Source organism: Lathyrus oleraceus, chromosome 7, assembly GCF_024323335.1.
Source record: "Lathyrus oleraceus cultivar Zhongwan6 chromosome 7, CAAS_Psat_ZW6_1.0, whole genome shotgun sequence".
Classification (NCBI taxonomy): domain Eukaryota; kingdom Viridiplantae; phylum Streptophyta; class Magnoliopsida; order Fabales; family Fabaceae; genus Lathyrus; species Lathyrus oleraceus.
The window spans coordinates 196,929,118-196,940,327 of record NC_066585.1 but is presented as its reverse complement, the minus strand read 5'-3'; the positions used below and the strand labels follow the sequence as shown (position 1 = coordinate 196,940,327).

The 11,210-nt window shown below is 33.2% G+C and overlaps 1 protein-coding gene across 1 annotated transcript; it reads right to left on the bottom strand.

The window, feature by feature from the left end:
* Positions 1-10,004: 10,004 nt before the first annotated feature.
* LOC127108329 (18.2 kDa class I heat shock protein-like) lies at positions 10,005-10,686 on the bottom strand. Its single transcript, XM_051045791.1, has one exon. It carries the CDS (start codon positions 10,613-10,615, stop codon positions 10,154-10,156), a length of 462 nt encoding a protein of 153 aa, XP_050901748.1. The 5' UTR covers positions 10,616-10,686; the 3' UTR covers positions 10,005-10,153.
* Positions 10,687-11,210: the final 524 nt, after the last annotated feature.

The following is an 11,210-nucleotide window of genomic DNA, read 5'->3' as shown; positions in this document are numbered from 1 at the left end:
AAATCAAGTATCAAATAACATATTCAATATCAAATAATAGAGTTATAACTTTGAATCAAAGTGATATAAAATTTTATTTTCAAATAACACAAATTAAACAAAACTAACTAAATTAGAGTGAGAATTTAAGAAAAATAATTATAAGTCAAAGGACATACCACAAGGATCTTGACACGGCGGCGTGTGGCAAGCGGAAAGAAACACTGATTCTAATTCGATTGAAACCTAAAAGAAAAGGATTACATTTGTGATTATTCAAAATTGATTTAGAGAAAGTTTTTGATTCTGAAATTTTTTTGAGAGAATTTTTTAAATTTGATTGATTGAGAGAAGAATTGAAAGAGAAGATGAAATGGTCGTGAAATCCTAATATATTTTACAAGCCTAGCTTTTATATGCGGACTTTTCTAAATTTTAGCGGTAATTTTAATTATTTATTTATTTTGTATATAATTTTTCCAAATCAAATTAGGTACAAACTTAAATTTTGGTATCACATTTAATATTTTTAAAGCAGATGTGAATTCATATATATATATATATATATATATATATATATATATATATATATATATATATATATATATATATATATATATATATATATATAGGTTTATCATTTTATTATTTTAAACTTATATTTCTTAAAAGCAGGTATCTTACATTAAAAAAAAATTATTTATAATAAAAGTAATGTACATTAGACACTAGATTTTTCAAAAATGGTGTATTAATGATTAACATTAAAGTTAAATTTTTTATTTTAATTACACAATTGCCACTGTATATAAAATTTATATCTTTTTTTAATAAAATAGTTATTAATAACTCTAATATTATTTTTGTACTAGTGACGGACGCTTAGAGCATAATGTTTGAATTCGGAAGAAGGAAGTAAAGATCGAGTGAAGATCTTGCAGAGATAAATTTTAGATGTTGTATACTTTTGAAGAAAATATTTAGATCCATGATTTTTTTTAATTTTCATCATTATCTTTAATGATGTGATTGTATTAAAGACTCTGTAAAACTATTGCCAAATCATAGTAGAAGACTACAAATTTTAAGTGGGAAAGCATTGGAGATTGGATTAGGTACAAAGAGAGGACGGACGTATTGAACCACTATAAATTCAGTTTACTCTCTCTCTCTCTCTCTCTCTCTCTCTCTCTCTCTCTCTCTCTATCTCTCTCTCTCTCTCTCTCTCTCTCTCCTTATGTATTTTATTTTTTCGAATTAGAATCATATCCTTAAGATTTATCGTTTTCTTAGAAATGGCATGTTATAGGTTTTAACGTCTTCATCGAGGTTTCTTATATAAAATTAGGTTTGTGTTAGATCAAGATTATGAACGATCTTACATGTGATTACAAGTGGAAACTATATTCCTATTTTTTTATCAATTAAATAATTTTGACTTGCACATCTTGTGTAAAATGAATTTAGATTAATTGAGGCATTGATTCCTTTAGCTTTTTCAGCTTTCATTCGTTTTATTTTTAAGTATAAGTGTGCATGACACAATCATTCTAATCGTATATATTGTACAAAATTACGCTATGTTGGACAATTTCATAAAACTCTAATTTAGAAAAATAAATGTTTTTTAAGATTGGTCTTTTTGAAAACAGTCTATTCAAACCCCTACTAGACCATTTGAATCCATATTCTCCCCCAACAATTGACCTTAAATCTGGTCTTTTGATCAGGTCTGGCGACTTGTAACGATGATCTAAATAGTACGTACAATAGAGCTCCTACTTTCAAAGGCAAAAATCATGCGTATTAGAAGAATAATATGTATACTCACTTAATATCAGTTGATAAAATGATTTGGATAGCGCCACAAATAAATCTTTTATCCCTAAAAGCGATGTTGATGGAGTATCCACTCTAAAATCCCCAAAGGATTGGAAGACATTATATTACTTGAAGCGAGAAACATACCCATTTTTGTGTTAAACCCGAAAGTGTATTACTCAATTTCACATCATATGACTACTTTGTCAATATGAAATGGTCTTCAAGTACACTATGAGGGTAGTGAAAATGTTAAGGAATATAATTTAACATGTTGATAGAGGAACAAAAACTATTTTACATGGACCCCGATGAAACCGTGGAATCCATGCAAATGCGTTTTTTCACCTTATCAACAAGTTAGATAATTTAGGTAAATATTTATATAACCAAGATTGTGCAAATAAAATTTTGAGTTCAATATGCAGAGAATGATAACCTAATATAAAACAAAGAGACTCACAAGTTAGATAATTTTGGACGTATCAACATTGTTTCAAAAACTTATTGAGCACAAGAATAAACTGAAAAGACTCACAACAAGTGAAGTCAATGTTAAAAATAAAGAGAATGTAAAACAAGATAAACCAGACTTTTCCTTAAAAACTTCTTCTTACAAGGCTATAAAATTAGAGGAATGTGATGGAAGTATAAACAAAGATTCTTCTAAAGAGGGAGAATTGAGTTTATTCTCAAATCCTATGATAGATATATAAAGAAACACCGTGTGAGACATAATAACAAGAATTTGATTAACTTTAGAAATTTCCGTCTACCAAAGAGAGAAGAAAAGAAAAGGGAAGATAATAAAGTAAATTATTATGAGTGTGGAAAATATGGTCATTTTTGTACTACTTATCAGAACATAAACAAGCGCAAAAATACATTACGTGGAAAGAAGAAGATGAAAACTCTTCTACTTTTAGTCAAGTTAAGATCATAGTGAATTGACTAGTCTATGCTTAATGGTTCGCAAAAATAAAAAGAATTAGTGGTAAATGATTATTATTCTGATTTTAGATCATCTTATAATAAATTGTCAAAAGTATTTAGAGAAATGCATGTTGATACTTTAGGTGCATTTAAAAAAGCCCCTCTTCAAAATTTGAGAGATAATTTTCAAATCTTAACAGTGGCTTAGAGTTTTTAAAGGAAGTATGTGCATCTCTCATAAAGGAAATAGTGGCTTAAAGTCTTTAAAGGAAGTATAAGAAAAGGTAGTTAAAATGGAATGTCAAAAGGGCAGTTGACACATGTCACTTCATTACCTAATGTTGTTTCAATATTTTCAAGTGATAAAGGGAATAGTTTTATAAAAAGTTACCATGTCATTAGAAAAGATAGAAGGAACATTTATTTTAATGTGATTTTTCATTATTGTGGTAATAAGGGTCATATCTGGCATCTATGTCATGTTAGGATTATTAAGATTTCTAATGGTGTTATGACATGAATACCTAAATGTTCTAAAACTAAGTCTCAAGGAGCCACTAGTTGGGTACCTAAATTACCCGTTTGATATCTTATAGGTTAATATTGCTACCGCAAAAATAATGTGATTTCTAGATAGCGGGTGATTAAGACACATGATGGAGGACACTTCAATGTTCATCGAGCTTGATCACAAAGAATGCAATCACGTCACATAGAAGACAACATCAAAGATAAAATTTTAGGACAAGATGTTGTGACAAATCCCTCTACAATCACCATAGATGGAGTTTTGCTAGTTAAATGACTTAAACACGACTTATTCAACGTTAGTCAATTATGTGAAAGAGTATTCGTTTGTCTTTGATACCCTAAGTTTCTTATTGAATATTAGGCTAGCAAGAGTCATGTGTTTAAGAATTCTAGGGTTAGCAATATCTATTTGATAGACATAAATGACATCTCAAGGTATGGTACTAAATGTTTTATCAGCAAATGAAGATTCGTTTATCTTTGATACCCTAAGCTTCTTAATTGAAGCTCGGGAAATACGTAAAAGACTTGTGTTTAAGGATTCTAGGGTTGGTAATATCTATTTCATAGATATAGATGATGTGTCAAGGCATGGTACTAAATGTTTTATCAACGAGAATGAAGATTCGTAGCTATGGCAAAAACATTTAGAAGACATACACTTTGATTTGATAAATATGATAGTTCCAAAAACCTAGTAGTTGATCTATCTAAAATATCTCTACATTACTTTGAGCCTAGCCTTGTTTCGTGGAGTTCCAAAAAACAGCCCATTGTCTAATACAAAGACCGAATATCGAACCTTGACACACACCACTTCAAAATTTCTATTGTTAGAGTCACTAACCGAGCTTGCGATTTCCTTCCTATAATCTACATGACACACCATTTCAAAATTTCTATTGTTAGAGTCACTAACCGAGCTTGCGATTTCCTTCCTATAATCTACACTCTTACGTGATAACGTAAGTGTAGTGTTTCTTTTGTTGGTCAAAATAAAAGAGAGATAAAGAGAGTATGAAGGAGAAACAAGAAAAATAATAGTAAAAAGAAACAATAATGGTTATGAGAACTTTAAGGAGATGTTAAATAATAATCATTCATCTTTCTTGTTTTATTGGCTATAAAAGCCTTGTATCTTTCATTTGTAATTATCAGAACATAATTTCAATAAATTCTTTTAGTGTAATTGAGTTGTGAAATTTTCATGTGAGGAGAGGTTAATGAATTTATATATTTTATTATCATTAAGTTTGTGTGCTTCCGCATTAATTTGTTCTTCCATAAATCTGATAATATGGGGAAATTTTGCGTAGTTTCCTAACAACTGGTATCAGAACCAGTTGGTTGATTTTTCTAATTTTTTCTAGTAAAGAAATTTTTAGAGACGATCCTGAGAAAATCAGATTTAAGTGGGAGTGATGGCTGCAGACGAAGGAAAAATGAAAATTGAAAAGTTTGATGGTGTGGACTTTAACTTTTGGAAGATGTAGATTGAAGATTATCTATATCAGAAAAAGCTACATCAACCTCTCATGGAAACGAAGCCAGATTCGATGAAGGAAGATGAGTGGAACCTTCTCGATAGGCAAGCACTTGGCGTTATCCGATTGTCGTTATCTTGAAATGTTGCTTTTAACATTGCAAAGGAGAAGACAATCGCTGGTCTTTTGAAGGCTCTTTCAAGCATGTATGAAAAGCCTTCAGCATCAAATAAAGTTCATTTGATGAGACGGTTATTTACACTTCGGATGACAGAAGACACATCAATTGTACAACATATCAATGAACTCAATATTGTAACAACTCAATTGAGTTCAGTTGGAATTGAGTTTGACAATGAAGTACGAGCATTGATACTTTTGTCTTCCTTACTAGATAGTTGGAGTGCTACTGTCACGGCAGTGAGTAGCTCGTCAGGAAGTACAAATATGAAATTTGATGATGTTCGTGATCTGGTTCTCAGTGAAGAGATCAGGCGAAGAGAGTTGGGTGAATCATCATCCTCTTCAGTATTACATACAGAGGAAGGAGGGAGAAATTCAACCAGGGGATATGGACGTGGTAAATCTAAGGACCGACGATCCAAATCCAGAAATCATCGTAGTTTCAATAATTTGAAGACTATCGAATGTTGGAATTGTGGAAAGAAATGGCATTACAAAAATCAATGTAGACTCCCACCAAAGAATCAAGAGGTAAAGGATGAAGCAAATGTTGCTTCCACTTCAAGAGGAGAAGACGCGTTGATATGCTCTTTGGAGAATAAGGAAGAGTCTTGGGTGGTAGACTCTGGAGCATCCTTCCATGCCACTTCCCAGAAAGAATTCTTTAATAATTATGTCTCTGGAAACCTCGGTAAAGTTTACCTCGGTAATGAGCAATCATGGGAGATTGCAGGTAAAGGTGTAGTGAAGATTAAGTTAGGTGGGTCTGAATGGGAATTGAAAAATGTAAGACATATTCCCGACCTGACAAAGAACTTAATCTCAGTAGGTCAGTTGGCTAGTGAAGGCTACACAACAGTCTTTCATGGTGATCAATGGAAGATTTCAAAGGGTGCAAAGACAGTTGCTCGCGGTAAAAAGAGTGGTACTCTTTACAAGACAGCGGGAATTTGTCACTTGATTGCCGTTGCGAAAAATGAAAGTCGCAACCTATGGCACCAAAGATTAGGCCATATGAGTGAGAAAGGGATGAAGATCATGCACTCAAATAGAAAACTACCAGGTCTTAGGTCAATAGAAATTGACATGTGTGAAGACTGTATACTTGGAAAACAAAAGCGAGTCAGCTTTTAGACAAATGGGAGAACCCCAAAGAAGGAAAGGCTTGAGCTTATTCACTCTGATGTTTGGGGTCCAACTACCGTCTCATCTATTGGCGGGAAGAAATACTTCGTGACTTTTATTGATGACCATTCCAGAAAGGTATGGGTATACTTTCTGAAATATAAGTCTAACGTATTTGAGGCTTTCAAGGTGTGGAAAGCGATGGTAGAAAACGAGACCGAATTGAAGATCAAAAAGCTCCGAACTGACAATGGTGGTGAATATATAGACACCAAGTTCAAGAATCTATGTTATGAGCACGGAATCAGAATGGAGAGGACTGTGCTAGGTATGCCTCAACAGAATGGTGTAGCTGAGCGTATGAATCGAACTTTGACTGAAAGAGCCAGAAGCTTACGTGTGCAGTCAGGCTTACCAAAGCAGTTCTGGGCAGAGGCAGTCAACACATCAGCTTATTTAATCAACCAAGGTCCATCGGTACCATTGGAGCATAGAATATCAGAAGAGGTATGGAGCGAAAAAGAGGTAAAACTCTCACATCTTAGAGTTTTCGGATGTGTAGCATATGTGCACATTAGTGATCATGGCAGGAATAAGCTTGATCCCAAATCAAAGAAATGCATTTTCCTCGGTTATGGTGAGGATGAGTTTGGCTATCGACTATGGGATGATGAAAACAAGAAGATGATTCGCAGTAGAGATGTGGTCTTTAATGAAAGAGTTATGTACAAAGATAGGCATAACACAAGCACCAATGAATCAAAATTAAATGACCCAGTTTATGCAGAGGTTGATGATATCCCAGAAAGTCCTATAATTGAAACTCCTCAATTAGAGGAATCAACTGAACAAAGCAGTGAGCAACAGTATAACGCATCAGAGACTTGTACTCCAACTTTTGTATTGAGAAGGTCTTCTCGACCTCATGTTCCCAATAGGAGATACATGGACTACATGTTGCTAACTAATGGAGGTGAGCCTGAAGACTATGCAGAAGCATGTCAGACCACAAATGCTAGTAAGTGGGAGCTTGCAATGAAAGATGAGATGAAGTCTTTAATCTCCAACCAGACATGGGAACTAGTTGAATTACCTAGTGGAAAGAAGGCAATTCACAACAAATGGGTGTATCGAGTAAAAGAGGATCATGATGGTTCTAAGCGATACAAAGCTCGACTAGTTGTCAAAAGATTTCAGCAAAAAGAAGGAGTTGATTACACTGAAATCTTTGCTCCAGTTGTGAAACTCAATACTATCAGGTCAGTTTTAAGTATTGTGGCCAGCAAAGAGCTCTACCTTGAGCAATTGGACGTGAAGACTGCATTTCTTCACGGAGACTTAGATGAGGAGATCTACATGCACCAACCTGAAGGTTTCTTAGAGGAAGGGAAACAGAATATGATGTGCAGATTAAAGAAGAGCTTGTATGGCCTGAAATAAGCTCCAAGACAGTGGTATATGAAGTTTGAAAGCTTTACGCACAAGGAAGGTTTCCAGAAGTGCAGTGCCGATCACTGTTGTTTCTTCAAGAGATATAAGTCCAATTACATCATTTTGCTACTCTATGTCGATGATATGTTAGTAGCAGGTCCAGATATGGATGAAATCAGAAACTTGAAGATGCAGTTATCAAAGGAGTTTGACATGAAGGATTTGGGTCCAACAAAGAAGATTCTTGGAATGCAAATCATGAGAGATAAGCAAAGAGGAATTTTGCAGTTATCTTAGGCAGAGTACATCAATCGTATTTTGCAAAGGTTCAACATGGGCAATGCTAAACCGGTTAGCACACCTTTGGCAAGTCATTTTCGCCTATCCAAGGACCAGTCTCCTCAGACGGAGGAAGAAATAGAATTCATGGATAATATTCCATATGCTTCAACCATTGGAAGTTTGATGTACGCAATGGTATGTACTAGGCCAGACATTGGCCATGCAGTGGGAGTTGTAAGCAGGTTTATGGCAAATCCAGGAAAAGCTCATTGGGAAGCAGTCAAGTGGATTTTGCGGTATCTACGAGGCACTAAAAAGAAATGTCTATACTTTGGCAAAAGAGAAATAAAAGTACAAGGATACGTTGATGCAGACTTTGCCGGTGAAGTTGATCACCGAAGAAGTACGACTGGCTATATATTTATTGTTGATACTGGAGCAGTTAGTTGGATATCGCGAATACAAAAGATTGTTGCTTTATCCACTACTGAGACTGAGTAGGTAGCAGTCACAGAAGCTAGTAAGGAATTAATATGGCTTCAAGGATTGTTAACAGAGTTGGGTTTCATGCAGGAGAAGAGTGTTTTGTATAGTGACAGTCAAAGTGCAATACATCTAGCAAAGAATTCTGCATTTCATTCAAGAACAAAACACATTGGTCTTCGTTATCACTTCATTAGATCTCTTCTTGAGGATGAGGTACTAACATTGAGCAAGATACAAGGAAGTGAGAATCCAGCTGACATGTTAACAAAGGTGGTGACAATTGATAAACTGAAGTTGTGCTCTTCTTCAGTTGGCCTACTAGAATAATAAATTGATAAAGGTTGTTGTTTGACCAAGGTGTGAAGACCGATTAAAATCACTCTTCAAGTGGGAGATTGTTGGTCAAAATAAAAGAGAGATAAAGAGAGTATGAAGGAGAAACAAGAAAAATAATAGTAAAAAGAAACAATAATGATTATGAGAACTTTAAGGAGATGTTAAATAATAACCATATTCATCTTTCTTGTTTTATTGGCTATAAAAGCCTTGTATCTTTCATTTGTAATTATCAGAACGTAATTTCAATAAATTCTTTTAGTGTGATTGAGTTGTGAAATTTTCATGTGAGGGGTTAATGAATTTATATATTTTATTTTCATTAAGTTTGTCTGCTTCCGCATTAATTTGTTCTTCCATAAATTTGATAATATGGGGAAATTTTGCGTAGTTTCCTAAGATCTTTCTCATAATCCAATTTTTCATACTCGTACCAAACACATTGACGTTTATATATATCTTGCGACACTGAAGTATATATATATATATATATATATATATATATATATATATTGAAATACACTGACAGTGTAAAAGGATTTTACACCATCAATTAATCATAGACGTCAGATATTAAAAGAAGTTTGACTTTTATTCTAAAAATCTATAAAGTAATACAAACGGATGATGTTGATGAATCGACGGTGTAAATTTTTTTAGTGTGACAGTGTATAGTAATTAATCTTTTATATATATATATATATATATATATATATATATATATATATATATATATATATATATATATATATATATATATATATATGCAAGGGAGCGGATTATAGAAGAAGAAGATGTTGATCCAACATGTTCAGAGCACCACTCAAATCGCATACTCACTAAACCTCTTGAAAGTGCGAATCATTCTTCAGACCAAGCTCAAAATAGCTGCTTTCATACCTCCTTGAACTTGTGAATTTATTCAACTAAATCAATACTATTAATGAGAAAGTTAGTTATTGTTCGATTTCTGCATTATCTATCAGGAGCTTGATTATATAAGATGTAACCCTTCTATTGTAATTAACTTTTTGGTTAAATGAAATCATTTTCACAAATCTCTCTCTGAATCATGTATATACATCACGAAGTCTTATTTATAAAAAAATGTAAAAAGTCCCCCAAAAATGAGATTGAATTTTTATGGTTAACAACCAAATAGGAAAATCTGAACTCTTCTATATGAACCTACGCTTGCATCTAGGAATAAAATGGAAGTTAAGCAAGATCACAATGTGTATTCATGTGCCATGAAGTATGAAGGAAAATAGATTTGATTAGTAGTAGTATTGTAGAAACCTATTTGATTACTCTGGATGCATATGACTGTATATAGACCAGATGTTGCAAGCAAATTTTATGAATCACGTTTGTTTATAACCAAGCATTCAATTGCATTCTTTGGAACAAGAGTAAAAACTGATTAGTTATTTATTTATCATTAACATTATATCACCATAGATCTCTTACACGCCAATCACAAAAGCTTAACCATTACAACCAGGACAAGACAAGTACACGAATTCAAAGCCAGACAGTAATAGATGATGTTGTGTGTGAGTTCAACCAGAGATTTCAATGGACTTAACATGAGGCTTCTTAACTTGTTCTTTTGGAACGGTGACAGTGAGAACACCATTCTCAATGGAAGCTTTCACTTGTTCAGTTTTTGCATTCTCAGGTAACCTGAATCTCCTCATGAACTTTCCACTGCTACGCTCCACGCGATGCCATTCATCGTTCTTATCTTCTTTCTCAACGTTCCTCTCTCCGCTTATCTGAAGAACTCTGTCATCTTCAATCTCAACCTTCACTTCCTCCTTTTTCAGTCCAGGAAGATCAGCCTTGAACACGTGTGCTTCTGGTGTCTCCTTCCAGTCAACTCGTGTGCTCACAAACGCAGAATTCTCCCGAGGAAATGAAGTAGAAAGTGGAAAATCCTTGAAGGGATCCCAGATGTCGAGGGAGAAAGGATCGTATACGTTGCTCCTTCGGCCATTAAAGAATCTTGGAATCAAAGACATTTTTGTTCTATTTGAGAACTCTGTAAATAAATTTTGAATTATAAGGGAATAGATTAGATATGGATGCTTAATGTGAATAACTTTGTTTAAAGGCTCAGGGTATTTAAACGTGATGGAAGAATAATCTTGTATTATCGAGAAAATTCTGTTTATCGAAACCTTTTGTCACCATCAGGTCTGGAAATATCCAAAACATTCTAGAGAGAGTCCCACACTGAAATTAGGTTTACCAATTCACTAATAAAAGTGTTGTTTAACAACAAAGTGAGGTTTAACAATATAACAATTTACCAATAAAAGACGGTAAACAATTTAACAATTTACCAACAAAGTGAGGTTTAACAATATAACAATTTACCAATAGGATTTTTTTTATTAAAGAAAATAGGTTTGGAATGAATAAAAATAAATTCTCATAAAACAAGATTGAAGTTTTAATTTAATAAATTCTTTGATACTAATACGAGCTTTAATTAATTGAGTATCACTATTTTTAGTTAAAATTAATTTAAAATTTTAATTTATTTTAAAATAATATAAATTAAAAGGTGATGTGCAAACGTAAAAAGAGTATAAAATGGTATATATTTTTGGG